Consider the following 27,853-nt stretch of genomic DNA (forward strand, 5'->3'; position numbering starts at 1 on the left):
CACTCATTATTAAAAACGATCGGATTTAATTACAGACTCATCAATCGCTGGATACTGTATTACTCGCTCACAATGCGTTCATCAACAGGCCCTTGAGCTCTTTTTTGAAATTGTCCAGCTCCTCGCTTTTGATCGGCGTCGACATCGAAAGCGAGCCGTCGTTTTGGCGGGCTTCAAACGTCTCGTTCGTTTCCCTGGGCTCGCCAGCACAGAGCTTTTCCAGCGTCTTCTTCAATTCCTCCTTGCTCTGCACACCGGGGATCTGCTCGGCCGGCCCCAGCTCCGCAACGCCGTGCTCCGTGTGAACCACGTCCTTGGTGTCGGCCTGGTCCTCAAACACCGTGATCAAATTGAAATTGAGCCCGCTGCTATGCCTTTTTTTCGGCGGCGGGAACTCTCTGTTGGCCAGCTGCGGCGACGAGACCGGCGTTGCGCGCGCAGAAACGTCCGCATCCCTGACGCCGTCGATTATGGTGTTGTACAAGTCGACGAGCTCGTTGATCGAGGCGCCAACCTGTGTCAGATTCTCCACAGAATCCGTTTCGTTGAGCTCCATTGCGCCCAGCTTGTTGCTTATTGCGTCCAGTTTGCCAATGAGGTCTTTGTACGGGGACTGTTCCTCCGGCAAGGGAGCTTCCGTCTCTGCAACCTGCGGTCCCTCAATTGCTGCCGCCACCTCCTGTTGCAGACTCTGCTGCAGAGAGATCAACTGCTGCAGAACATGGCTCATCAGCACCAACTTCGTCGGCAGAGTCAAATGGAGGCTCGTCAGCCGCACGTTGAACTTGCGAGCACACAGCTGGGCAAACTGTGCCGTTTCCTCCGTCTGCGCAATGCGGGCATCTTCCGCGAATGCGAGCAGCACACAGAAAAAGATCTTGCGCAGAGATTTGAAACAATGGAACGTCCGCGACGGACTGGAAGCCAATTGGAGCGGCGGCGACGCTGCCTTTGGCTGCGGGAACGTTGGGCTGTGCTGGAGCGGCGAGTCGCCTGAAAAAGACCGCAGTCGCAGAGGTTTCAGCGGCGCAGGCCCAGGCCCAGACCAGCCCCTAAGCCCCTCCGAGTTGAGCACGCCTACAAACCGCAGATCCCGGCTTCCCAGGTCCAGCTGGTAAACATCTAGGTATCTGTGGAGGTACTCAAGATCGGTAAACGGGAGTATCGCGGCGACTTTCTGGTTTGTAGCTGCCAGAAGCGTGTTCAGTACACCCTGGAGCAGAATTGGCGAGGCCACGCCGCGAGTTCGGGAGCTCCCGCCCAGAAGCACATTCAAACTGTCGTTCGCCAAATTTGTGAATGCTCGCACGTGTGAGGAAAGTGTTCTGTCCAGCTGGTGGTTAATCTGCAAGAACCTGTCCAGCTTATTTGTGACGAGTTGCAAATATATGCGAATGGCTATTTTCTTTGTGTTGAGGTCGAGAACCAAGAACGCCGTTGCCAGCAGCATCGCGAGTTTCAGGCACGCGGGGCTAATGCGACCCGCATTTTTTTTAGCAAAGTGCAGCAGCGCCAGCGCCAAGTAGAAAGCTCCGTGAGAGTGAACAAGCCGATGGGACGGGACGTCGCAGACGCTAATCCGGACTCTGGCCCGCGACGCCGCAGAGCTTGTGGGCGTTTCAGCGCTCCTCATCATGTTCGATGCAATGATTTCGAACTTGAATTTATCAAGCGCTAGGAGCACCTGGTTTTTCAGCTCTGAACAGTCTTGAGAATAGTCTTCTATTAATTGAACGTAACTCAATGGAGGCCGGTGTTTGACAGTAGTCGGGCTGGTACTTGGCGGAACCAGTGTTGAGCCATTGGAATGCGATACGGACCCGAGTTTCGTCTGGTTGGTAGTGCTGGAGCTCTCATCTGGATGGGAACAGACATGCTGGCTGGCGGACGACGAGGCCTCCGAAAGCGTTTCGTCAAGACCCCAGTCGGGAAGAGCGTCTATGGACGGCCAAAACTTCGGATCTCGGCCGGCCGTGGTTATTCGGGCGTCCATAGCGGTGCCGTGATGCGCTCTGGTGAGGGTGGATAATGAATAATGATAAAATAAAAAACAAAACAAAACACCCTTTTTTGGCAGACGCGTCGATGCGGCTAATTTTCGGGCGGCGTGCAATGCGCTGCGTATTCTGGCCGTAAATAGGCTACACTGACGACACGAAGTGCGGAGTAACAACTGGGCAGCCGGCGTGGAACATGTATTTTGAAGAGGGTCAAGGGACGTGAATGTGTATATAGCATGCGAGCAAAAAACGCGAAACTGCCTTCTTAGCTTAGTGGTAGAGCGTTGCACTTGTAATGCAAAGGTCGCTAGTTCAATTCTGGCAGGAGGCATTTATTTTTGGCCGTATCATTTTTCTAATTCTTTGATTCTTTTTTATTTTCAATGCAGCGCGACGAGCTCGCCAGAGCGCGTGCAGCGATTCTCAACCAGCTCACCAGCCAGGATGCCATGATGGTGCACGCCCTTAATCACCAATTTGCTCAAGTTTACGGCATGAAAGCAAAAGACACCGTCACAACCACCAAGCAGTATGAACACGAGCTGATGAAACAGCTGTGCGGCAAAAAACGAACATGACTGCGTGCAATACTATCTATTACTCTATGCCTCTAAAATACACGTCACCTCCGCTTCTCCTTCTTCTCCTTGCGCTTCCGCTTGGACACATATCCAGACCGCGACGGAGCAGGCAGGCCTGCTGGTTTCTGCGGGAGCACCCCGGACTTTTTAGGCTGGGGCGTCCTATTGTCTCTGTACTTGCCGCCAAACTTGCCGCTCTTGTCGTTCTTTCCGTTCTTGTTGGTCTTTTCGCTCTGGTCGTGCTTTTTCTGACGCTTATCTCTGTGCCCGTTGTCCTTATATTCGTCAAACAGCGGCCGCCGCTTTCTGGATAGCGACGAATGGTACTGTCTTCGGAGCTGGCGGGGTAGATTGTCGCCTGTGAATGCGGACCCGTTGATGTTCGGCGTCTTCGATACCCGTGGCCTCGGACACTCGTCGCCGTAGTGACCTCGTTCCGCGCAATTGTAACAGTATATATAGTCTGCAGGATATTTGAATTTGTGATTTTTGTCGTATGCTATGGTGATGTAACTTCGCCAGATGTTGGGACAGCGGTCTGCAGAGTGCGTCTTCGAGTTACAGTCGGTGCAGAAGTTGAATTTTCGTCTCTGCTTGCACTGGTTGCGGAAATGGCCGCGCTCGCCGCAGTTGGTGCACACCATCGAGTTCGGACACTGTGTTTCGTAGTGGTCGTCGACTTTGCCGCATGCGTGGCAGACCACGATCTTGCAGTTGGCACGGATGTGGCCGCGGCGGTGGCAGTTTGAGCACACAGGCTGCGAAAGCTCTGGATCTGTGACTCCAAAGTATCGTCCCTCGCCCCTGAGCTCAACTAGCTCGTCGTTGTTGTTGTTGACCTCTCCGTAGTCTAGCGACACCACGGAAGGTACGCTTGGAGTCTCTGTGGATGGTCTGAGGGTTAGCAGGGTGGCAAGAAAATGTACTTACATCTCATCCAAGTCTTCTGGATCAGACATAAAAACAATTTTTGTAATAACGAAAATTCTTACCCGGCCACTTTGTTGAAAAATAGGTACATCAAAGATTAATTTAGTCTTAGTAATTCACCATGTCTGAAATCGAAAAGAAAGTCGAAGCGCTTTCTGTCAAGGACAAGAAGGTCAAGAAGGCCGCCAAGAAGTCTGGAGATGACGCCGCCAAAAGACCACTCGAACTGGATCCGAAGCCGGACTTTATTGAGCACAGAATTAGAATCTTTGAGAGAATCAAGGCTAGACAAGACGCAGAACTCGCAGCCAAGGAGAGACTGCCAATCAAGGTGACTCTGAAAGATGGTACGGTTAAGGAGGCCACTTCTTGGGAAACCACGCCGTTCGATATCGCCAAGGAGATCGGCAAATCGTTCTGCGAAAGACAAGTGATTTCCAAGGTCAACGGAGAGCTGTGGGACCTGGAGAGACCGTTCGAGACAGACTCTAAGCTGGAGTTTTTTGACTTCGATTCTCCAGAGGGAAAACAGGTCTTCTGGCATTCTTCCGCCCATATTTTGGGAGAAGGCTGCGAAAATCACTACGGTGCTCACTTGTGTTTTGGTCCTCCTACTGAAGACGGATTTTTCTACGACATGGCCATTGACGAGGGAGATTACAAAGTCTCTCAGAACGACTTTTCCGACATTGAGACTCTATGTACCAGAGCCATCAAGGAGAAACAGCCATTTGAGAGACTTGTCATGACTAAAGACGAGCTCTTGGAAATGTTCAGCTATAACAAGTACAAGGTTGCGCTGATAAAGAGCAAAATCCCGGACGGTACCTCGTCGACGGTTTACAGATGCGGTCCGCTGATCGATTTGTGCAGAGGCCCCCATGTTCCTCACACTGGAAGGGTCAAGGCGTTTAAGGTTCTCAAGAATTCCTCCTCGTATTTCCTTGGAGACTCCAATAACGATTCTTTGCAGAGGGTGTACGGTGTCTCCTTCCCAGACAAGGCTCTAATGAAGGAACACCTGAAGTTCCTGGAGGAAGCTGCTGCCAGAGACCATAGAAAGATCGGAAGAGAGCAGGATCTATTTTTCTTCCACGAAATGTCGCCAGGTTCTTGTTTCTGGCTCCCTCACGGTGCCAGAATTTACAACGGCTTGTGCGACCTTCTAAGAAATCAGTACAGAAAGAGAGGGTACGAGGAGGTTATCACTCCAAACATGTACAATTCGAAGCTCTGGGAGACCTCTGGCCACTGGGCCAACTACAAAGAGAACATGTTTACTTTTGAGGTCGAAAAGGACACTTTCGGTCTCAAGCCAATGAACTGTCCTGGTCACTGTCTGATGTTCAAGTCTAGAGAGAGATCGTACAGAGAGTTGCCATGGAGAGTGGCTGATTTTGGTGTGATTCACAGAAACGAATTTTCTGGCGCTCTTTCCGGACTGACAAGAGTCAGAAGATTCCAGCAAGACGACGCGCATATCTTCTGTACCCAGGATCAGATTGAGGACGAGATCTCTGGTGTTTTCGATTTCTTGCAGCACATTTACGGTATTTTCGGTTTCGAGTTCAAGATGGAGCTGTCTACGAGACCTGAGAAATACGTGGGGGATATTGAGACCTGGAACAATGCAGAGGCAAAGCTGGAGAGTGCCTTGAACAAGTGGGGCGGTAAGTGGGAGCTGAACCCTGGAGACGGCGCATTCTACGGTCCGAAGATCGATATCATGATCTCGGATGCCTTGAGAAGATGGCACCAGTGTGCCACTATCCAGCTCGACTTCCAGCTGCCAAACAGATTCGAGCTCGAATATAGAGGCAAGGATGACTCGGCCGAGGTTCAGCGTCCGGTGATGATCCACAGAGCCATCTTAGGTTCCATCGAGAGAATGACTGCCATCTTGACTGAACATTTTGCCGGTAAGTGGCCGTTCTGGCTGTCTCCGAGACAGATTCTGGTGGTTCCTGTTGGTGTCAGGTACTTTGAATATGCCCAGGAGGTGCAAAAGTTGCTGCAGACGGAAGGTTTTTATGCAGACGTGGATCTTTCAGGCAACACTTTGCAGAAAAAGGTGAGAACCGGCCAGTTGCAAAAATACAATTTCATTTTCATCGTCGGTGAGCAGGAGCAGAACGAGAAGGCCGTCAATATCAGAAACAGGGACATCCAGGAGTTACAGAGCAAGAACGAGATGGTCAAATTGAATGATGTGCTTCCCAAGTTGCACGCTCTTAGAGACGAAAAGAGAAATGATAATGCTTTATAGGTATTATTATAATTTTGACATCCTTACACACAACCAATTTGGTAAATGTGGGGATCAAATAAATCTAAACTTGATAATCTATGACTTCGCGCCGTCTAGCACAACATTCTTCTATACAAATTAAGCGCCGACTGACTGCCGTTAATGGTAGTACATCTTCTCAGTCGCCATCTATTATGGATTCGCTGATTCGCATGGTAGATGCAAAATCCACTGATGTCCAGCTCCCGGCCACCAACTTCCTTGTTCATGAGCGGTTGCTGTACCCCAAGGGAGCAGCCCTGGACAACATGCTGAAGCTTGTCTCACGAATTGCTCCCGGAATCCCAATTGTAAAGGCTCAGCTGATGGAAATCTGGCAGGAGGAAGTGTCGAAAGCAGTCATTTTCCCCACTCTCACGGAGCATGCTGCGCAGCGTAAATTCGGGGAGATCGTCAAGACTATGTTCTGGCCATATTTGAGGGCGTCCCCTAATGTGATGTCGCAGCTGCTGAGCACGAAGTTTCACGCCGATCTCGCGAATGCCATGATGAGCAACCGGCATCTGTACAAGCACAATTTAAAGATCTTAACCCAGATAAAGGTGGAGAATGGAAAACATAAATTCCTTGTGTTGAGAGACAGCGAGATGTTACTGTTTCCAAATGCAAGGGATAAACACCAAAAATCTTTGGCCAGGTTACTGCGATCCCGTTTCCTTACCGTCCATGAATGGGACGACCAGGAGACCAGCGAGAACCGTCTTTTGAAGAGCTCAAATAAGAATTTTCTGCTGATTGCGGGCGACACCAAGACAGCTATGGAATATTTCAGACTTCTGAGTGCGCTCAAAAAGAAATCGTCCAATATTAAAGGCTCGGTTGTCTTAGTGGGTCCTGGCTCGCTCTTCTCGTGCTCTGACGATTTCTGGACTCTTGGGGCTCTAGACGATGTATATCCGACAATGAAAAAAAATGCGTAAACCCGGAATCGAACCGGGGGCTCGTCGATGGCAACGACGAATTTTACCACTAAACCATTTACGCTTTGCTGGTATGTTAATTGTATTCAATTAACAAGTAAGCTGAGTCATGGAGGTCGTAGAGCCCAATGACAGTGGGCGGCAATGACACTATGACCAGTATATATGGTACGTCATCGTCATCTGAGGAATTTGTATAATGCAGAAGAATTAAGAAAAGCTTCAAATAAAGGGAAGCCTCCTTACAAAAGCGCAGATTGAGCCTATTTGAGCTGAATACTAATCTCAATCCAGGAATACGATAGCTACTCGTGTATTGGAACTTACATAACAATTGGTTGCGTGGTCTAGTTGGTTATGGCATCTGCTTAACACGCAGAGGGTCCCCAGTTCGATCCTGGGCGCGATCATTTTTGTTGTCTACAATTTTTTTACGGCCCCGATTTTTTTTTTACTCGAAAATTCCACCGACAGTATTTAAAAGGAAAGATTTTGGAGAAAATTCAATACTTAACCAAATTTTCACTAATGCTAAGATTTGCACGTCCTCAAATAAAGAAGAACATTGCTTCTCTGGCTCGTACATACGCTCACAAGGAGCTGAAATTCGGTGTGGAAGGCAGAGCTGCCCTTTTGAAGGGTGTCGAAACCCTTGCTGATGCTGTTGCCGTCACCTTGGGCCCAAAAGGTCGTAATGTCTTGATCGAACAGCCATTTGGTGCTCCGAAGATCACCAAGGATGGTGTGACTGTGGCCAAGAGTGTCAGCCTCGAAGACAAGTTCGAGAACTTGGGCGCCAAGCTGTTGCAAGACGTTGCCTCCAAGACCAACGAGAGTGCTGGTGACGGTACCACCTCTGCTACTATTCTTGGAAGAGCTATTTTCTCTGAGTCTGTCAAGAACGTGGCTGCCGGATGCAACCCTATGGACCTTAGAAGAGGTTCGCAGGCCGCCGTCGAGGCTGTGATCGACTTTTTGCAGAAGAACAAGAAGGAGATTACCACCTCTGCTGAGATCGCCCAGGTGGCCACCATCTCTGCCAACGGCGACACCCACATCGGTAAGCTTTTGGCATCTGCCATGGAGAAAGTTGGAAAGGAGGGCGTGATCACAATCAAGGAAGGTAAGACCTTGGAGGACGAGTTGGAAGTCACCGAAGGTATGAGATTTGACAGGGGCTACATCTCTCCTTACTTCATCACAGAGGCCAAAAGTGGAAAGGTTGAGTTTGAGAACCCTCTGTTGCTGCTGTCTGAGAAGAAGCTGTCTTCAATTCAGGACATTCTTCCAAGCTTGGAGATCTCCAACAAGATGAGAAGACCATTGCTCATCATTGCCGAGGACGTTGACGGCGAGGCCTTGGCTGCCTGTATTCTGAACAAATTGAGAGGCCAGGTCCAGGTTGCCTGTGTTAAGGCCCCAGGTTTCGGAGACAACAGAAAGAACATTTTGGGCGATATCGCCATTTTGTCCGGAGGTACTGTCTTCACTGAGGAGTTGGACATCAAGCCGGAGAACGCCACTCCAGAGCTCTTGGGTCAGTGTGGATCTGTCACAGTCACCAAGGAGGACACTGTCATTCTGAATGGTGCCGGAGAGAAGGACAACATCTTGCAAAGATGTGAGCAGATCAAGGGCGCTATTGAGGACGCGTCGACCTCCGATTACGAGAAGGAGAAGCTTCACGAAAGACTGGCCAAGCTCTCTGGCGGTGTTGCAGTCGTGAGAGTCGGTGGCTCTTCTGAGGTCGAAGTCGGAGAGAAGAAGGACAGATACGACGATGCTCTGTGTGCTACCCGTGCTGCTGTTCAAGAGGGTATTTTGCCAGGTGGAGGTACTGCTCTCCTGAAGGCATCCAAGGTTTTGGACCAGATTGAGGTCGATAACTTCGACCAGAAGTTGGGCGTGCAGATCATCAAGGCTGCCATCACGAAGCCTGCTAAGAGAATTGTCGACAACGCTGGTGAGGAGGGGTCTGTCATCATTGGCAAGATCCTGGACACCTACGGCGACCAGTTCAACCACGGCTACGACAGCTCCAAGGGCGAGTTTGTGGACATGATTCAGGCCGGTATCATCGACCCATTCAAGGTCGTCAAGAGCGGTTTGGTCGACGCAGCTGGCGTTGCCTCCCTATTGGCTACCACCGAATGCGCTATTGTCGATGCTCCAGAACCAAAGGGTCCACCAGCCGCTCCAGCAGGCGGTATGGGCGGTATGCCGGGAATGGGCTTCTAATGTAAATAGGATGTAAATAGAAGCTGAGATTTGTTATGATATCATGCCTATCGCCTGGTTATATACGGGGATGACATTTAGAGAAAAACTGCGATTTTGTGCAGGTTTGAACTCCGCGCACTCCGCAATGTCGTCCAGCGTGCCGTCCCAACCGTACGCCATCATCATTTTGGAGTAGAGAACATTGAGTTTTGGGGGACTGCTTAGTGCGGCGATAGAGGTGTCGAAGCCGTAGTAGTGAATTATAGCGAAGAACATAGCAACGTGATCGGTGTCTGCTTCCGCGACAGTTTCCAAAGTGTCCTGCAACACTTTCTCATTTTCCGTGCTCTGCGGCAACGTCAGAAGATAGTCTCTGGGAGCAAAGCGTTCGAGACATTGATCGACCGCGACAGATCTATTCAGATTGAGCGAAAGCCCGTACTCATCCACTATTATGACATTGCACGGTATAGCAAGAATAAATGGGACAATAAGGAGAAAAGCGAGCATTGCGACTGGCAAAAGTCAGACCTCAGCACAAGCTCCTAACACAAGTCTAGTTTCTTAGCAGTACCTCAGTTGGCGTCAGCAATACAATAAATTTTGCGGCTCTCTGGTGCCTTAACTTTTTAGCTTCGCGACGAGTATCTAGAGTTTTATTTCCTATCGTTTATCTTCATGTTCAACCGGACATTTGCTGCATTTTGGCTTTTCGGGCTAGTCAACAACGTCCTCTACGTTGTGATTCTTTCTGCTGCAGTAGATCTCGTTGGTCCTTTGACTCCCAAAGCTATTGTGCTCATGGCTGACGTGCTTCCTTCATTCCTGCTAAAGCTGGCCTCGCCGTTTTTCATTCACAGAATCCCCTATCATATTCGTATATGCATCCTTGTGTTTCTGAGTTTTGTGGGAATGCTGACAGTCTCGCTGTTCGAAAACGTTGCGCTTGTCCTCTTTGGTATCATTCTTGCATCCACGTCCTCAGGTCTAGGTGAGACCACATTTCTTCAACTGACGCACTACTATACTGAATCGGCCCTGAGCGCATGGTCCTCCGGCACAGGTGGAGCAGGGCTTGCAGGGGCCTTTGTCTACATGTTCTTGACTACTTGGATGGGAATTAGTGTCAGAAATGCGCTTTTGACATTCTCTATTGTTCCGTTCACTTTCATTGTCTGCTACTTCCGCCTGCTTCCCTCCCCAAGTATGAAACTTTCTGAGCGATTGGAGCAGCCAATCCTCCTGGTGGAGTCAAATTACCAAAGCACCATCCGAAGAATCAAACCTCTGGTAGTGCCCTACATGCTCCCTTTGTTCACGGTGTATGTGGCTGAGTACGTTATCAACCAGGGTGTCAGTCCAACGCTACTTTTCCCAATTGATGAGATGCCATTCCACAACTACAGAGACGCGTACGTCACATACGGAACACTATACCAGCTTGGAGTTTTTGTCTCGAGGTCATCAGGACAATTTGTGCGGATCCGTAACCTCTCGATGCCTGCACTGCTTCAGTCGATAAATTTGGTGATCTGTGTGTTCCAATCCATGTATGTCATTTTCCCCAACATTTACTGGCTGTTCTTTCTTATATTGTACGAGGGACTCCTGGGAGGGTCTGCGTATGTGAACACGTTCATGCTGGTGACAGAAACAGTACCTCTTGTCGAGCGAGAATTCGCTATGGGATGTGTCGGGATCAGTGACAGCGCTGGAATTGTCGTTGCTGCAGCTTTAGCCATGATGCTAGAACCCCATCTGTGTGCATTCCAAGTCGCAACGGGTCGGGATTATTGCCAACGCTGATCGTTAAACAAGCATGCTTTTCATGGAGGGCTGTCTATTCATAATGTTGCATTTTTCTCTCATCTGCTGCATGAGATTTTCCACAATTTTCTGGTTTGTGTCGTTGGTATCTGCGCGGTTAAGGACTGAGAGACAGTGCAGCAGCTTTTCGTTGTTTTGCTGTTCTCGGCCGGCGTTTGTTCCCCGGAGATTTTCGTGCGACGTACGGGACAGCGAGACCGAGGAGTTGGTTGCAAATGACATTGTCCGGTCTTTTCTGCGCTCTTTTTCTGCGTCTGCCTGTCTCATGCTCTCATAAAGTGGGATGACGACATTGTCGCGGAAGCTGACAGACACAATGTTCTCCACGCACGGCTTGCCTCTCCAGCCGCCGCCCAATATCTCCTCGAACGATTCATCTTCAAGGGGTAAAAATACTCCCTGTAGGTAGAAATGCATATCTTGAAAAAAGTAATCCCAGAGCAATGCACAGGCGTCGCGGAAGCTCTGTTCGCTTGTGACAAGGGAGAGCGCGGACCCCCGTGTGGGCGAAGTTTTGCGGTCGCGGGGCTTAAGCATGAACTCCTTAGTTGTGTCGTCTTGGTATAACTGTGAAAGAAAGGTGTTCATTCCCTGTTTGAGGAACTCTTGTATTTCCTGGACGATGCTGGAGCCCTTCACGGGAGACATAGTCCCGTAAGAGCTGGGAGGAGATCTCCCGGATGAGGTGAAAGTAGGCGTGGGAGCTCCCAGAGGAGTGTAGGGAGAAGTAGCAGCTGCTCCGTCAAATACACTGGAGAAATTGTTTGGAGAAACTATAGGCGAGTAAGCGATCTGGTCAGACGGCATCTGGTTGGAGCGCAGTCTGAGATGGAGATAGACCAGCTTGTTGATCTCCTCTATTGGTATTTTGAGTCGCTCACAGTAGAATATGGGTGATACCAGGGACGAAACCAATGACCATGCTTCGTCTGCTATGGCGTCTGTGTCTCCCGACAACGAGGAGTTATTGATACTCATTTTCTCAAGCTCTGTGATGGTGTTTTGCAATTCTTGCACCGTCATAGAGCTGTTTACCAGAGATGGATGAAACGAGTAGAGCATCTCACCGCCGTGCAGGGCTGATACTTTTGAGTTAGAGCTCGAAGAGGACTTGGTGGTGTCTTTGCGCGAACGTAGAATGCCATGGTAGTGTTTGTGTTTTGTTTGTTGGTCGTTCAAGGTGCTGAAACTGGCTATTCGTTCGACTTCTTTAGATGTCCTAGCCAGCGGAGACTTGAGCTCCTTTGACGGCATGATGTTTGTCTGGATCGGTAGATTATCCGGTCTTTTCAGCTTAGCCGAAAACGTGCCGCTGTTGCCATTGTTTTTGTCATTTGTGAGAGTTGAAGTTGAAGCAGCCGAGTCATTGGAAGTCGATTGGTAGTTCGCGTGAGAGTCAGAAGGTGACCGTTTCATCTTCTCTGCCGTCTTGTTGAAGAATCGGGTCAGCTTCGTCTCCATGGTTCCGAGCCGTGAGATTGTAGTCGAAGACGACATAGTTCGATGCAGAGAAGAATGTGAGGCGGCATCCTGTGGAGAGTCCTGGCTGCTGCGGACATTGTTAAACTCTACATTGGAGACAGTATTTTGCTGAAGGAAGGATGTTGCTGAATCGTTGCCCAATGTGTAACTGAACGTGCTATTTCTGCGCTGTTTGGGATCGCCATCGAACCGCGTGGACCCAGAACTACTATTTCGTCTATGAGACATCACGGATAATTGAATTCGAGAGATTTATTTTTATTTTTTTCCCTATGGATCCTATCGCAATCCACGAAGATTACATCCACCGGGATTCCATCTCGAGTGGCGAGTCCGCCCAATTGGATAGGCCGCAACTCACCAGATTGGCTGCACAGAAATCGCAGGTCTCGCTCGTATCCAATTCCTTGGTTTTGTCACGTCCTGCCGAAAGTACAAGTGGTGTCACTTTCGTCTCTTCCCAGCCAGACAACGCCAGTATGGCGGCTAGCATGGAGGCCAGCATCAGTGGTACCATTTATAGTGACGGTGAGACTGCGCTACATAGCCTTCCTGACACCCAGCCAGCCATAGATCTGGGTTTCAGGCCGCAAAAGGCAGATATGAACGACAACGAAAATGCCTTCTTCGTGCAAAACAAGCATTTTTTTATCCTGTCGGTTGCTGGTAAACCGATCTACTCGATGCATGGGTCCGATGAGATTCTCACGGTCCACGCGGGTATTATTCAGACGATAGTTTCGTATTTTGAGTTCAATCCGGACGGCGAGACCGAGCAGCTGCGCACATTCACGTTTGGTGGGGAGAAGAAAACGCGCTTTTGTTTCCTGAACAAAACGCCCATTATTTTAATGGCAATTTCGTCTGTTGACGAAAGCGAGCTGCAGCTGAACCAGCAGCTGGATTTTCTATACAACTTTCTTCTCACGATCTTGAGCAAGCCTCACATAGACAAAGTCTTTCGAAAAAGAGATAATTTCGACCTGAGAAAGTTGCTGGGAAAAGCCGATATAGCCTGTTTAGACTCGATATGCAACGATCTCGCTAATTTCAACAACCCAGGGCTTATCATTGGCGGTTTGGAATGCCTCAGAATGCGCAAGTCTGTGAGACGACGGATCGAAAATCTGCTGCTTGCTGAAAGATCGGAAAACTTGTTGTATGCGTTGCTGGTAGCTCCTGGTGGGAGACTTATCACTGTATTACGTCCACGTCGGCATACATTACACACATCGGATTTGCAATTGCTGTTTTTCATGATTTTCAACACAAATACGTTTAGATCGACGCCTGAGGAAAATGAAGCTCAACAGCTTGCATCAAATGAAGAGTTCTGGGTTCCAGTATGCTTCCCAAAGTTCAATCCTAACGGTTTTCTCTATTCATTTATTCAGTTCGTGGATTTGAAAGACAAGAAATTGATGTACCTGCATGATTTGAACATGAGTGCGCTGAATCAGGACGCAAACCCGGATGCAAGCAAAATCACTGTCATACTTGTGAGCGCGTACAAGGACAGCTTCTTCGAGATGAGAAAGATCGCAAGCTCTATCATCAAGTCTCTGAAGCTCAATAGAACAATATACAGAGACCTCTTTAAGGCAGTCGTTGGCACACAAGGGGCTAACGGCGAAACGGGGGTCAGCTCGGGCAAGGTGGACCCAGTGGAAATACCTGCGCCACTGGTTCAGCATTTTGTGTTTAAGAGCAAGAAACATACACAGTTCGTTTTCTCAAGATTAGCACATCAGCGGGAGCCTGACGAAAGTATGAGAGGTCAATTGATGATGCTCTATGCGCATTTACACTCTCGCTTTTCTGGTGCTTCTCGGATCACAGGCTCGCAGCAGGATTCGGATTTTTTAGATGAAAGCCATTTTATTAATCTGGTCAGATGGAAACATCACAACGATAACTTAGTCGGTTTCTTGATTACGACCACCAATTATGAACTCTATCTACTCATCAATGGAGGCATTATGGACAAAAAAGTGTTGCTACGCTCATGCAAAAACCTAATTAAGTGGTGCAAAAAGAATCAAGATCGTTTGTTCATCTCTGGGGGTGCAGTGTTCTAATGATTAATTATTCCAGAGGTATGAGAATATTTATATGACTCTGTCAGCCCTTTAAAGTGCGAGTATGCACTCAATACAACAAGAACGTGGAAAATCTGATGGGAGTTCCCCCACAAATCGAGAGCTCCTGGAAAATGCCTTTCTGGTGTCCGCATAGCATATATAACAGCACCCGAAATATATCCCACTCCTTCTAGTAGCACAAAGCCCAACCCCGCGCGGTTCCAAACCTCGACAAAACCATACTTCCATAAACCATAGCCGATCGGCACCACACTGGAAACACCGAATATGATAAACATGGTAGCACGGAAGGTTCTCCATTCTGGTTCCCGAAAGCGTGGATTGAGAGTGAGCACCAAGCAAACTGTTCCCTGCGCCCCAACAAACAGGATACATAACCAATGTGCTATTGGGTCGTCATGTAGAGAGTAATGGATAATTCCAACCATAGATGTTACAATCAGACTAATAATCCCCACATAATCTAGTGAGGAGCCCCATTTCATGATTTTGTGCGAGTGACATTTGGTAGCGTGGAAGGCAGCAGAAAGCGTAAGACATGAGGAAAAGCCGAACAAAAACAAATTGAAGATAAAGTTGTCTGTTTTTGAGGTGGTTGTGTAAACCGGTACATCCATAAGCCATGTGGGCACTGAGCTTATCAGCCTATTGTTTGCCACCAACCACGGGGACGCAAGCAAGAGCGCCAATGGGATGAGGAATCCAGGGATTAGATGTGTGAAAATATTGACCGTCTCATTGTGTAAATAGAAAAGGGAATCAAAGCATTCTTTAAAGCTCTTGGTTTCTCGTACATAGCCTGATCTGATATAATGGTTGTCCTGTTGCCAGAGAGGGATCTCATCAAAGAGGTATTTCCCTTGTTTGCGATTTATAGCAGCCAATGGTGTGTGCTCTGAAGTAACTGTCGTAGTTTGTGTGTTCGTAGAGCGTCGTTTATGAGCCATTCTCCCAGAGCGTCAGATTTTAGTGTACGATAAAGTGAGTTTAATTCGTTGGGTGTGTAAAGATGTGTTTCCTTTGACTACCCGAAGAGGCATATAAATATATTTTCCAATGCGTCGTGGTTATGCCGATTTTTGTCAAAAGTCGAAGAGATTAATTTTCAAGTAGCTCTCATCTACGAGCATGATGAGTAATTTAAAATGGGGGAGACGGCATCTGGCTACAAATGTTGCCACCACGCTTAAAAACATTCAGACTGGTGTGATTTTATCAAGAATCCCGCAAGTCACACCCGAGGTGACAGATTTTGAGCAAAAATTTTACAAATATCAAGATGAACTGGAAAGAAGACTCATGTGGACTTTTCCAAGATGGTTCTATTTCAAAAAGGGTACTGTTGCCGAGCGAGAGTTTTCCCAAGCTCAAAAATATCCATTGCCAGCAAGAGATGGTGTGTGGTTCCCAAAAGGAAAGCCGGAAATTAGACACGGCAGAGACAGAAGATTGAAAGAAACCATTGTGCTTCCCAAGGCCGAGGGGCATGGTAAACAGGGCGAATCGTCTGCAACGCAGGGAGAAAATTTGGATGACGCTAGCAGGCCCATCAAAGCGTTGCCTAGAATCACGGAAGCCGATAAAAACAACGATCAACATTCTTTAGAGAGAAAACTATCAAGAACCCTATACCTACTTGTCAGACAGAACAATATGTGGAAGTTCCCAGCTTTTGTGGTCCCTGACGACTCCAAACCGTTACATACGGTTGCAGAAGAAGGTCTTAAGAATTTGGGAGGAGAAAAACTTAATGTCTGGACTGTTTCCCGGACCCCTACAGCATTATTGAAGTTTTCGAATGGCAAGATTGTTCATGATTTACCTCAAGATGGTATTCGAGAATATTTAATCAAATCTCACATCGTTGCAGGAGAATTCCAATTAAACAAAACTGATGGCTGCGAAGAATACAAGTGGCTCACAAAAGAGGAAATTCAGCAACTGGCAGACCCTGCTTACTTTGAGAAAATTGAGTGTCTGCTCTCTAAAGTGTGATGATCATCTATGTACATAAAATATTAGAAGGTGCGAGGTGTAAACGATATAGTACACATTAAAACAAATTTGAGTTGATCGCACACTAGAGTCTCTGAATAGAAGTTTGCTCTTCCGGATGGTTTCGAACGGCGGAAAAAAAGACCCATATATGGTGCCAGGAGCCTTGGCGTCTACAGATGTGGCATTTAGCCAGCCTGAAGACTGTGTGGTCAATTTGATTGCAGTGGGACTAAAGGAAGCATCAACAGATTCTCCTAGTTTCCGAGCTTCCGTGAACTACATGAATTCCGAAATCAGATCCTACCAGCTTTTGATCAAAAAAACCATTGATTATCTCAAGCGATTCGTGGCTGCTTGTGCGACGTTGCAAGGCATAAGTTCCGAATTTCAAACAGTACTCAGCTCTGTCGGTCAGAATAGCCTTGCGAACAGAGACATAGCGAAGACATGTATTGAGCGAACCTCACAAGATATGAACGAGGTTTTGAGTTTTATCAATGGTGCCCTTACCTTCAAGAAAGAGCCCATACAGAATTTGATTAATCTTCTTGATGGAGATATTGCTGCGTATCTTGAACTACGTCATGCCTTTGAGGGTATTCAAGCTAAATATGACTCATATCTCGACAAGTTCGTTGCTCAGCCTAAAACCCTAGACCCCATAAATGCCAGAGAAGACGCCCAACAACTCTTCGAGCTCCGAAAGCAATACATCCACATATCGCTTAGCATATGGATTTCCATTACCAAATTGAGACACAAGGTCAGCTCTGCACTTGTCGAACTCTGTGACACTTTGAGGAATTCGTCAGAGCAGTCAAAAAACCTGGCTGAATTCTTGGGATTGGAAGAGTCATCCAAGAAAATAGAAAGGGCAAAGTACTTCATGGAATTGCAGGAGCGCTCACATCAAAGCCTAATCAAGGACCTGCTATCTGCTCGAAGGACCTCTGAGGAAAATGTGGTGAATTTATGCACTCCCTCGAATGACCTTGATTCTTATATACCAGCGACTATCAACATGGCGCATCTCCTGGATACGGATGTGGAGCAGTACGAGAAACACGGTTGGGTGTTTCTTAAGAGCGGAAAAATCAAATCAAAGGAAATCGTTTGGGTCAAGAGGTGGCTTTTCATCAAAGGCGATCTGTTTGGATTTCTCTCAATAAGTACATCCGGTACCTACGTTGAAGAATCTGATAAAATTGGCATTTTGTTGGCTAATGTTCGCTATAAGCCTGAAGAGGACCGAAAATTCTGTTTCGAAATTAAGACTTTACAGACAGAGGTCACAATCCAGGTTGAGACATTGGGCGAGCTCAAAAGCTGGCTCTCAGTATTCCACACTGTCAAAAACTCAGCTTTGCAGCGCAACAGTACGATATCCATGTCAAGATATGAGCCAATGTTGGACCTGTTTGCACTTGAGCCAGTTGTTGAGAAAGACCTCGAGCTCGTCAACCTGCCAAGTACGAAGCCGGAAAATGCGCAAATGCTGTTGAACAAGTCCCTTCCTAGTTTGAAAATGGACGTCAATTTTAGTGCTCCCTTGGTCACCGAACTGACCAACCTTGCTTGCTTGTCACATTTATATTTGACCTCGCCAAAAGTTCCTTCTGCCTTCACTGCAAATGTTTGGGGGTTTGTTAACTGGGGATTATATTACGCCATTAAGAATCGTAATGACTCCATTGAAATTGCTGCAAAAATGCACTCAAGCACGCTAAATTCCATTAACTTACGGTACCCAGCATCTTATCCAATTGAATTGAGGCAATTGGATCTTCAGGTGCGATCTCTTTTCGAATCCTATGTTGGTGCGGACGAATTTGTTTTAATGGCATTCAGAGCTTTCTGGTCGGCGAATTCAAAACAGGGACTGTTTTGTTATCTTTATGCGACTGAGAGTCATATATATGTTTACACCACAAACTGCGGATTGGTTTCAATTTCTGTCTTGAAATTGACAAATTTTCTTTATGTTGACTCGGTCCAGAAAGCAAATTATGACCTGCTTCGATTTTACTTTGTTAGTGGAGTGTCCACGAAAATGAGGCTTTGCCTAGAACCAGGAAATCTGATCAAAGACCAAATCAACTATCTTATTTCTCTGAAAAAATCGTCAATAAGCAAACCTCTCGAAACGATAATAGATGAGCTGGCCAAAATAAAACAAGTTCATTCACAAGTTGAGCCCAAAGGACCTTCCTCAATCCCTTTGACAGTTCCGCAGAATTCAGAAGGGGAAAAGGCTGTTGTTACGATTGCCTCATCTGCAGATATGGATACGGACATGAAACTTAACTACAGCGAGGATATGCATCTCATATGGATTCAAAAGTATGAACTACCTGCGAAAGCTCTGTTCCATGTATTGGTTGGTGATCAATCATTCTTGCTGCAATCTATGCTTCCCTTTGCCCATCTTTCTGTAGACACAGGAACACAGCATACCGTTTGGAGATGCGACTCGCAACAGAAGCTCACACGGATTATTTGGAATCCTGCAATTGAATTACTGTCGGCTGAGCAGCGGATTGAGTCTATGCTAAACAACAAATATTACAACTTCACGCAAACCACGCCATACTTGTATCTTCCTTTTGGAAGTGCGGGCCGCCTCATCATCAGATTCATTATCTTCAACACAGATTCGCGCTCCTCAAAATTGCTCGTTTACTACAAGGTAAAGAGAAACAGAAACATATTAGAATTATTCAGCTCGTTTTTTTTCAGACAGGTGATCTTGTCCAAAATTGATGATCTTCATAAGCATCTCCTGTCTGCTATACGCAATTTGGCTAACGAAAACCGCAAGATTGCGTCGGCGATAAAGCTGTACGGGCCGATTACCAAGTTCGATGCCGATGATTTGACCGAGGAAGAAGTCAGGTTCGCCGAAGACGTCAAGCATGTTAAAGTGGAGTTTTTGCTTAACCTCGTTCTACAGAAAGTCAACTTGGAATTTGATAAGCTGCTTCACGTAGCTACAAAACTAGTCATGGATGCACTTTTTTCAGCGTATAAGAATTGCAAGCTCCATTGGCTGCTGATTTTATCTTTGGGCATCTCATTATTCTTCAATGTTTATTTCTCGGGTAAAACTACCCATGCGTACTGGATTGAACATAATACTGAAAAATACGTGAACTTGCTGGTCCACAAACCAACAGTGATGAAAAGAATGATTTCGATAAGTGATATACAAGACTTCGCACACAACACGAGCGTTCAACTGTCCTATAATGCCACTGAATCTCAATGCTTTTTAGAGTTTCAAAAGCTGGCCGGCGTTGTTGAAGACTCTCCACCAACTGAAGGCAAAGTACAATCCCGTTTGGTGGAATTTGGGTTACAAAGAAATGAACTACTGACAGAGCTCGGGATACTAAATGCTGCAGAGCGAGCATACTTGGCTTGTGAATGGAAACGCTGGGTTTTCGCTGAGCACCAGAATTGCGAGCTTGCTCGTACTAAATACCCTCAAAGATACGATGAGCATCTCTGCCGGTATTGCCAATCGGCAAAGGCCGAAATGGATTATATATCGCACACATTGTTATAAATGTATATGATTGAAACTTCATAGACCCCTCTTTGCCAAATTGTCCGCAAGATCAAGATAGAGCGCGACCGGATTAAAAGTCCGCATTCCGATCACAATTTTGAAACGTTTCGAGATGTTTATCCAGTTGATCAGATCCAGATGATCCACATTTTCTAGGCTCCCCAAATATTCGCCCCACTTAGCACTCTTGATGCTCACCAGGCCATCGTTCGGACCTTCTTCAGGATACACCATTTTCCATGTAGGATAGAAAACACTGAATATGCTTGGTGTGAAGGATGCACCATAGCTGAAGTATTTGACATTCGGGTCGTCTGTAATATGCCTATTAAGGTGAACGCAACTCTCAAGAGTAAGTTCTTTCAGGGAAGGCAGAAAGTTTTCAATGATTCGCGTTGGAATGAGTTGAAGGATGCGATCGGCAGCGTAGCTACCTCTATGGGGAGTCGATACTGTTGTCAAGGAGACAATCTCGAAGCTTTTTTGCTCGTACGCAGAAATAAGGTGTCGACAATCAAGGCCCCCCATTGAATGGGCAATCAGGTTCACCTTGACAGGTTGTTGTGCATTTGGAAAGCGTTTGGATATTGTTCGTTGTAAAAACTCGTTCAATATTTTAGATCTGGTTTCTATGGTAGCAAATGGGGGAACTTTGGCCACTAGAACCTGACATCCACGAGCCAATAGCTCCTTACGTATTCCGTGCCAGTATTCGAAAAACTCAATTTTAGTGTCCGCCTCCCGTGCCATTTCCTTTGCAGATGCTTCTTTATGCTTAGCTTGGTGAAAAAGCTCGACGGCAGGTAAGCTAACAAGACTGTCGAAGCCCGAGAACCCATGACAAAGAACAATTGGATATTTCGGAACCTGATAGTCATCTCGAATGCTATTGTATTTGTATAGCTGTGAAGCCGTTTGGCTTAGATTTTCTTTTGTTCTTTCGAGTTCCGGCTGATGAGATCCATATCGGTAGGACGCCACCAATGGGAAGCGAAGAGGTCGTGAAATGAGTCGACGGTTGATTCTCATCTTCTATAGTTCAAATGCTAATCATGTTCAGGGCGACAAGTAAGTTGTCTATGGCTATCACAGGATAGCATATAAAATCTTCGATTTTTAAAATTTATCATTCTTGAATTTGAATGTTCAGGCAGTGGAAAACTAACTACCTTCAAGTTATCCTTGAGCAGTTTTTATGACAATTATGCTTCTATTTGGTTTCATACTCCTGGTCCCTTCCATTCAGGCAACGATAACACTTGATGAGAGTGTGCCACACTACAGTGTTATCATGGCACCAAATTCGACCGGACCATCGGGTGCAAGTTCGAGTGTCAAGTTCAAACACCTCGATCAAATTTACAGCTGCCACTTTGTGGGGAATGTTGATCAAAAAGACCTCTCTTCGACCGAAAGCAGTTACCAGTCGGATCTTGAGAGTACCGTAGCCACTCTCTGGTCGTTAGGAGACACATATACAAAGCAAAATAAGATGAAATGTCTTTATCAGTCATCCAGTGATTACTGGAAGTACTGCTTCTGTCTCGATGGTAATATTACACAGTTTAGAGGATTCAAGAAACTTTTCGGCGCATCCACTGATACATCTTTGATAGACCCGGAGAAACCCTTTTTTTCTTTGGGAAGTTTCGAGAACGCAAACAAGAAGGATTATACAAATTTCAATTTAGTTTCGAATTATGATGGTCCAATCTATCTCGAGCAAACTATCGGCGGAGGAGATATTTGTGACAAGACAGGTAAACAAAGACTTTCCACCATCCGATATCGCTGCGATGAGACCTACTCAGGAGCAAAGTTACTATCGGTCAGAGAAATCAAAACTTGCCGCTACGAGGTTCAGGTTTACCTTCCAGAAATCTGTAGTTCACCATTGTTCAAAAGCCGACCTTCGAAACGAGAGCAAGTCATTTGTGAAGCTCAGTATACTGCTGCATCTTTGAAGCCAGAGAACATTTTGGACATCAAGTCTGTTAACCTTATTCCTCTTGGATACAGCATTTTCCTGGGATTAGACGAAACAAACCCGGATCGACCTAATGTCTTAGTAACAAACAAACGAGTTCCTGATATCAGTACCTCGGATATTGTTCACGAGTTACTTGGCGACGCAGCAAATGCATTTGCAAACCTAATTTCAAAATCCTTGATATTTCATCCCCACCAAACCGAGCCTGGAAGATATGTATCTGGCAAAGACTCTTTTACTTACACCACGTCAGTTTTCGGCGTAGGTGGAATACATCTGTTCGATATGATGATACTACAGGACGATAGAGGCAAAATTGTCGCTCAGTTAATTTCGGACGGCGCAACACCCAAAAACTTTATCGAATTCAATGGTGTTGAACTATAATCAAGAAAATCATACCCTAATCATATAAATAACATCTGAAGGTGAATTCACCGGCGCCTTTTCAGTGGTCTGTTGTAAGTTGCTATCTGCACGGCTTGCGAATTGTGGGCATCGCTCATCATTGAGGATGGTAACGAACCGTTGTAATTCTGTTGTAGGACCGGGATTTTAGAACTAATCTCTATTTGTAAGCTCTGTGGTTCAATATTTTTGTGCTTTATTATTCCCGTAATCATGCGCTTCAGCTGGTGAAATTTAAGAATTTCACTCTTAGTCGGCTTGAACGACTTCCTTTCACTGGATGTGTTGCTTTTATAACGTTCACGTCTCAATTGATTCAACTCTAATAGAAGTTTAGTGACCGTTTTTTGGGCACAATTGTCACTGACAGCTTGCTGTTCGACTTCATCAATTACGTTTCCGGCATTCCATTGGACCACTTTTTCTAAGTCTATTGGTTCTGATTCTAGTTCAGTCTCTTCCTCACGAGCTTCCTCTACACCATTTTGAGTGTAATCGTGCTTTTCCTCGTCAGCGGGAGTACTAACTTCAAAAGATGCTTCTGGTTCTGCCTTCATGACATCCTGCACAGTTGAATTCTGTGATAATTCTGCGCCGTTTGCACCGAATAAAGATCCTGCGGAGTCTTTGGCATCAACTTCGTTTTCATTCTGCACTTTCTCAAGTTGTTTTTTTATCTGCAATGTTCTTTTGAAGCCATAGTGCTGTAGCCAAATGAGACCTTTCCACTCATTGGAGATAATAGACGGACTTTCATCATACATTGGTGCAAAGGAAAAAGCCTCCTCGTTATTTCCATGCTTGATCCACTGAGAAACAGGGAAGTCGTACCAATTTGGATGAAAACTTTGCGAAAGGATCTCAGTTGGCAGAGCTTGGTGGCTGAGCAGTGTCTGACATAAATGAGATAAACTTTCCATTTTCGCTCCTAATAGACTTGGAACAACTGTCAAGGTTTCAACCGGCACGTCATCATCGAAGTTCGGCTTTCTGTCGTCCAACTCAGAGATGCGCTTGTTCAATGAGGAGAAGAGAGGAACACCATTAGCAGCAGTTAACAAAAGCGCATCTCCCGACCTGTTGATATAGGAAGTGGTAATCAAGTCGAAGTCGCGAACAATGGCCTTTCTCAAACTTGTTCTAGTATCATCCTCAATTTCTGTCTCCAGTTTATTTGCTTTCTGTTTGTTTTCATTGCGAAAAGATTTTCTTGTTTCTTTCTCTTGTAGCACCACTGTACTATCAAATCGTAAGCTTTCCTTCAACAAAAGCTCTACGGCAATTCGATAAAAATGATCAACTTGAAAATGATCCGCTTCTGAGTTTTTACTCAAATAAGCAATCAACGCTGCAATCTTTATGTCATGGTAAATTTGGTAGATGGATTCGTACTCGGCAGAGTCGAATTTGTGTATAATGCTGGCATCCCCCGTAAAGTCGTTTCCGGTCAAATCCAAAAAGTTCAGGAAATTACTTGTTATTTGCTTTGGATCATTTTCGAAAAACTTATCATTTTTTGGTAATTTGATCGAGAGTACCTGGTAAGTATCTATCTGTTTTAGAACTTTTACAAGATCTGTGAAAAAAAGGTTGAACTTGATTCTGTCGTCTTTCCTCATCTTTCCCGCAATAGCTTTTCCAGTTGACAGCAATATTAGTTTGAATTTAAAGCTTAATCCTGTGCGTTGGTGTCCTCTTCTATGACAAATCAGGAGATAAATTCTCTGGTGAGGTGGTGAAACCGTCTTTGATGTCTTCTTAGGATATCACTTTAGACAGCAGTAGAAAACTTTCTTTTACGTTACCTATTGTGTAAATATATTTTCGACGTGGTTATAGGGAATATTAGTTCCCACACTACTGACTTCACACAACGTTAAAATAATGTAATGTGATTTTGTACTATATGACAATTAGTATTATTTAATAACCCAGTTTCCTCTTATTTTGCTTTGGCGAACCTTCATTGCCGGTAGGTCCCAACCAACTCCACCGGTGCCTATATTTGCTCCCATTCTAGGTACAACATAGCACTCTCTCTCTGTTTGACTGATCTCCTTTGGAGCATAAGGGTGACCTAATGGCTTAGAGTATGTTATCAAACCAGATTTGGCGGCCACGTTTGCCAGCGCGCGACCCCCAATATCGGTAAGCGGCTTCATTCTTAATTTTTTAGTTGTAGATGCACTGTTGGCGGTAAGCGATTGATAAACTAAGTAAGATGGCGGCATTTCACCGCACTTGGATAGGACGGAATTTGGATGAATATAAACAAAACCGTCTGAGTCAGTATCACTTGTGGGCATCAATGTAAGGTATCGAATTGCTGTAATCGGTGCATTGTTAGGAATCTTGACATTTTTATCCACGATGTCTGCGCGCACGGCAACGTGGTCAATAAAACCTGCTGTTATCATCTGTTTTATTGCTTCCACTTGGACCTTTGTGGGTAGGCTGAGCTTAAGTTCCTCTTCTTTGACCAGCGGAGAAACAGCTATAGACTCTTTGCTGAGATTCACTTTGACAATGTAAGTCAATTGCTTTCTCAGTTTGACTATTTCATCCATGATCTTGGGTCTCAGAAAGTTACTTTCAAAGAACTTCTCACGATCAGCTCTGGGGATGTGATCTTGTGCACAAATGGCTGACAGCAGTTGCAGTCCATCACTAAATTTATCCAATTTGGTGAACAGTTGGCGGGAGTTGTTGAACTTGGACAACTGTTGGTTTTTCCACTCGTTCTCTTCATCTTCACCCCCTGAAATAATTTCCCACTCGCTGACGAACGGGTCGCCCACTGACAATCCAGAAACCAAAGCAATGATATATGGCAAACAGCCTTGTTGATTTGCCACGAGGAGCATTTTAGCAAACCGGGGGCTCAGTGGAAAGCGGCTCATTTTTTGTCCAAGCTTTGTTATTATCATGCGATCATCCAGTGCACCCAAATGCTGAAGCAGTTTTTCGGCTTTTCTAAGAAGATCTCTAGTAGGCGGCGTGACAAAAGGGAAATTGATGATATTATCTATCCCCATGCTTTTCATTGTCAATACAACGCTCTCCGCGGGCATTCTAAGAATCTCAGGTTTGGAGAATTGTGTAAATTCGCTTTCATAAACTGCCGATGAAAAAAGTCTGTAACAATGACCAGGTCCTGTTCTTCCAGCTCTTCCAGCACGTTGGTCTGCACTGGCTTTTGATATCCATTTAATTTCATATGATTGAACTCCTGTGTCTTCATTGAAACTTCTCTCCTTCGACCTTCCGCAATCAACCACATATCTGATGTTCGGAATTGTCAACGAGGTTTCCGCGATATTGGTAGCGACCACGCAGAGCCGAGCACCATTTGGGGGACGCTCAAAAATTTTCATCTGCTCTTTTGTAGGAAGTAACGAATAGAGGGGTAGTACATACAATGGGTCTTCTGCTGTTTGCCCTTCCTCCAGGGTTTCGTCAAACCCTTCTTCTTCCTCGTCATCCTCTTCATTCGAGTACTCTTCACTGAGGTCATGGACCATTTCATTGACAGAAAAGTCCACCTCCTCAGCTTCTATATCAACATATCTGGAGTCAACTTTGACTTCTGCAACATCGTCATAACTCTTCCCTTTTTTAAGAGGATATCGCTTTCTTAGTCGTCTGACCATTTCATTAATTTCTCCTTTTCCTGTCAAAAAAATCAATATCCCTCCACGTGGAAGCTTCGAGTGGATTTTACATGTTTTTCTGAAAGCCTCTTCGTTGTAGTTGAATGCTGTTCTTCTATTAAAATGAATGGACACAGGATATTGTCTAGTTTGCACGTTTATTATTGGCGGTGGCGAACCGAATAAGTTCTTGTTTTCGCTGAACTCTGATACTCTTAAGGTGGCAGACATAATAATCAACTTTAATGGCTTGTATTTTGCTGGATCTTTGCAGCTCCAATCTCTCCGAAGCTTCAGAACCCTGCTTAGCATTCCTATCAGAATGTCAGTGTTGATGTTTCTCTCATGGGCCTCATCGATGATCAGCGCCGAGTATTTTGTCAAAAGAAAATCTGACATCATTTCCCTTAAGAGAACACCGTCAGTCATGAACTTGACGGATGTTTCTTCCCCAACAGAGGCGTCAAACCTTATTTGATGTCCAACTCGGTTTTTATAATTGCCAAGTTCCTGTCCAACTCTTTCTGCCATAGCAACTGCGGCAACTCTTCTCGGTTGGGTGATTCCAATCATACCCGGAGTATCAGAATCTGGGCTTCCATAACCAGACTCAAAGAGAAACTGAGGAACCTGAGTTGTCTTGCCAGAGCCTGTCTCACCACATATAATAACGCAATCATTGTGATGAATTGCCTCCATGATTCTGTGCTCTTCCTCAAAAACGGGTAGCTGCATTCTGGCTTTCTGTATACTGTCATCTCTCTGAACATCTATAGTGACTATCTTTCTTTGCAAGCCCTCATTAATCGGAATGAAATCTTCACCCAAACCATCATCCAAATCTTCTTGCCGGATTATAGGCGTGTAAGACTTTTGTGGTTCTGAGGGGGTAACGAAATCGGGTACGACTTCAAGATTTTTGACCTGGGTTTCAGCCCATTCTTTAAAACTTTGTGCACGCTTGCTATGTCTCCTATTGGTCTCATCTTCTCCTTCATCTTCCCCATCATCAAATGCATCCTCGCTCTCTTCTCCTTCTTCTTCTACTTCTTCTTCTTCTCTTTTCTTTAATTTCTTCTCTCCGGCTTCGTCGACATCATTACTGGCCACTTCTTCTTCTTGTTCTTCTTCTTCTTCTCCTTCATCCTCGTCACTGGCAAAATCCAGTCTATCCTCGACAGCCTTTTTCTTCGACCGTTCAAGCTCAAGCTTGACCCTCCAGCTATATTTCTTAGTTTTTTTGTTCTTAGGTTCCTTTTTATGACTTGTGAATCCAAATCCAGATGTTAAATTCATTGGAACCGAGATATTTGTTTTGACCTCGGCTTGGCAGTCTTTATGTGCTACCTGTTCCTCTTCATCGTCCCAATTTTTTATTGTTCTCTGCTCATAAAGAGTGTCCTGTGTTTCTTTATCTCCTTTTCCTTGTATTTCTTGCTCTAGCGCTTCCAAAAAGCGTTCTCGTTTGGTCTGATGTGTCCCTGTTCCGATAAGTTTGGCAGATTTCAGAACGCTTGAATCGATCCTAGTTTCACTAAGCTTCTGGAGGAGAATTTCCTTTTCCTCTCTTTTCATCTGGTGTTCGATATACTTATCAAGCCGTTTCTTTTTCTGCCTTGAGAGCTTCTCCTTATGCTGTTCTAGTAAGCTTTCTTTCAATTTCCTTTTTCTCTTGCTCTTCTCGCGCTCCAGCATTGCCATAACTTGCGGCTCTTGATCTTGACTCTGGCCTTCAGTTGTTTCCTCAAGATTCTTTTCGGTTGATGACGGTACCTGACCGTTGTACTTTCGCCCCATAATGTCCTCTTTGATCTCTCAACTCAAGACGATTATTAACAATAAACTTAAAAAAAAAAAAAAAAAAAAAAA

General features: G+C 45.7%; 15 protein-coding genes across 15 annotated transcripts; 8 read left to right on the forward strand and 7 right to left on the reverse strand.

Moving 5' to 3' along the window:
- Positions 1-67: 67 nt before the first annotated feature.
- Positions 68-1,993, reverse strand: KL911_005343 (uncharacterized protein; the record flags this gene model as incomplete). The annotated part of the gene is made up of 1 exon (XM_043200735.1): positions 68-1,993. One exon carries the CDS (start codon positions 1,991-1,993, stop codon positions 68-70), a length of 1,926 nt encoding a protein of 641 aa, XP_043051891.1.
- Positions 1,994-2,622: 629 nt separating this feature from the next.
- KL911_005344 (uncharacterized protein) lies at positions 2,623-3,540 on the reverse strand (the record flags this gene model as incomplete). Its single annotated transcript, XM_043200736.1, has 2 exons — positions 2,623-3,385; positions 3,512-3,540. 2 exons carry the CDS (start codon positions 3,538-3,540, stop codon positions 2,623-2,625), a joined length of 792 nt encoding a protein of 263 aa, XP_043051892.1.
- Positions 3,541-3,632: 92 nt separating this feature from the next.
- Positions 3,633-5,777, forward strand: KL911_005345 (uncharacterized protein; the record flags this gene model as incomplete). Its single annotated transcript, XM_043200737.1, has 1 exon — positions 3,633-5,777. One exon carries the CDS (start codon positions 3,633-3,635, stop codon positions 5,775-5,777), a length of 2,145 nt encoding a protein of 714 aa, XP_043051893.1.
- Positions 5,778-5,857: 80 nt separating this feature from the next.
- Positions 5,858-6,739, forward strand: KL911_005346 (uncharacterized protein; the record flags this gene model as incomplete). The annotated part of the gene is made up of 1 exon (XM_043200738.1): positions 5,858-6,739. The coding sequence occupies one exon, from the start codon at positions 5,858-5,860 to the stop codon at positions 6,737-6,739; it is 882 nt and encodes a 293-aa protein (XP_043051894.1).
- A 528-nt stretch (positions 6,740-7,267) lies between these two features.
- On the forward strand, positions 7,268-8,977 carry KL911_005347 (uncharacterized protein; the record flags this gene model as incomplete). Its single annotated transcript, XM_043200739.1, has 1 exon — positions 7,268-8,977. One exon carries the CDS (start codon positions 7,268-7,270, stop codon positions 8,975-8,977), a length of 1,710 nt encoding a protein of 569 aa, XP_043051895.1.
- A 33-nt stretch (positions 8,978-9,010) lies between these two features.
- On the reverse strand, positions 9,011-9,469 carry KL911_005348 (uncharacterized protein; the record flags this gene model as incomplete). Its single annotated transcript, XM_043200740.1, has 1 exon — positions 9,011-9,469. The coding sequence occupies one exon, from the start codon at positions 9,467-9,469 to the stop codon at positions 9,011-9,013; it is 459 nt and encodes a 152-aa protein (XP_043051896.1).
- Positions 9,470-9,637: 168 nt separating this feature from the next.
- KL911_005349 (uncharacterized protein) lies at positions 9,638-10,765 on the forward strand (the record flags this gene model as incomplete). Its single annotated transcript, XM_043200741.1, has 1 exon — positions 9,638-10,765. The coding sequence occupies one exon, from the start codon at positions 9,638-9,640 to the stop codon at positions 10,763-10,765; it is 1,128 nt and encodes a 375-aa protein (XP_043051897.1).
- A 3-nt stretch (positions 10,766-10,768) lies between these two features.
- Positions 10,769-12,496, reverse strand: KL911_005350 (uncharacterized protein; the record flags this gene model as incomplete). Its single annotated transcript, XM_043200743.1, has 1 exon — positions 10,769-12,496. One exon carries the CDS (start codon positions 12,494-12,496, stop codon positions 10,769-10,771), a length of 1,728 nt encoding a protein of 575 aa, XP_043051898.1.
- A 44-nt stretch (positions 12,497-12,540) lies between these two features.
- On the forward strand, positions 12,541-14,346 carry KL911_005351 (uncharacterized protein; the record flags this gene model as incomplete). Its single annotated transcript, XM_043200744.1, has 1 exon — positions 12,541-14,346. One exon carries the CDS (start codon positions 12,541-12,543, stop codon positions 14,344-14,346), a length of 1,806 nt encoding a protein of 601 aa, XP_043051899.1.
- Positions 14,347-15,498: 1,152 nt separating this feature from the next.
- KL911_005352 (uncharacterized protein) lies at positions 15,499-16,365 on the forward strand (the record flags this gene model as incomplete). Its single annotated transcript, XM_043200745.1, has 1 exon — positions 15,499-16,365. The coding sequence occupies one exon, from the start codon at positions 15,499-15,501 to the stop codon at positions 16,363-16,365; it is 867 nt and encodes a 288-aa protein (XP_043051900.1).
- A 118-nt stretch (positions 16,366-16,483) lies between these two features.
- Positions 16,484-19,933, forward strand: KL911_005353 (uncharacterized protein; the record flags this gene model as incomplete). The annotated part of the gene is made up of 1 exon (XM_043200746.1): positions 16,484-19,933. One exon carries the CDS (start codon positions 16,484-16,486, stop codon positions 19,931-19,933), a length of 3,450 nt encoding a protein of 1,149 aa, XP_043051901.1.
- An 18-nt stretch (positions 19,934-19,951) lies between these two features.
- Positions 19,952-20,965, reverse strand: KL911_005354 (uncharacterized protein; the record flags this gene model as incomplete). The annotated part of the gene is made up of 1 exon (XM_043200747.1): positions 19,952-20,965. One exon carries the CDS (start codon positions 20,963-20,965, stop codon positions 19,952-19,954), a length of 1,014 nt encoding a protein of 337 aa, XP_043051902.1.
- Positions 20,966-21,227: 262 nt separating this feature from the next.
- On the forward strand, positions 21,228-22,313 carry KL911_005355 (uncharacterized protein; the record flags this gene model as incomplete). Its single annotated transcript, XM_043200748.1, has 1 exon — positions 21,228-22,313. One exon carries the CDS (start codon positions 21,228-21,230, stop codon positions 22,311-22,313), a length of 1,086 nt encoding a protein of 361 aa, XP_043051903.1.
- Positions 22,314-22,360: 47 nt separating this feature from the next.
- KL911_005356 (uncharacterized protein) lies at positions 22,361-23,953 on the reverse strand (the record flags this gene model as incomplete). Its single annotated transcript, XM_043200749.1, has 1 exon — positions 22,361-23,953. The coding sequence occupies one exon, from the start codon at positions 23,951-23,953 to the stop codon at positions 22,361-22,363; it is 1,593 nt and encodes a 530-aa protein (XP_043051904.1).
- A 300-nt stretch (positions 23,954-24,253) lies between these two features.
- Positions 24,254-27,781, reverse strand: KL911_005357 (uncharacterized protein; the record flags this gene model as incomplete). Its single annotated transcript, XM_043200750.1, has 1 exon — positions 24,254-27,781. The coding sequence occupies one exon, from the start codon at positions 27,779-27,781 to the stop codon at positions 24,254-24,256; it is 3,528 nt and encodes a 1,175-aa protein (XP_043051905.1).
- Between the last annotated feature and the right edge of the window lie 72 nt (positions 27,782-27,853).

Source organism: Ogataea haglerorum (genome assembly GCF_019207285.1).
Source record: "Ogataea haglerorum isolate 81-453-3 chromosome Unknown 81-453-3_NODE_22_length_69008_cov_99.063295, whole genome shotgun sequence".
Taxonomy (NCBI): Eukaryota; Fungi; Ascomycota; class Pichiomycetes; order Pichiales; family Pichiaceae; genus Ogataea; species Ogataea haglerorum.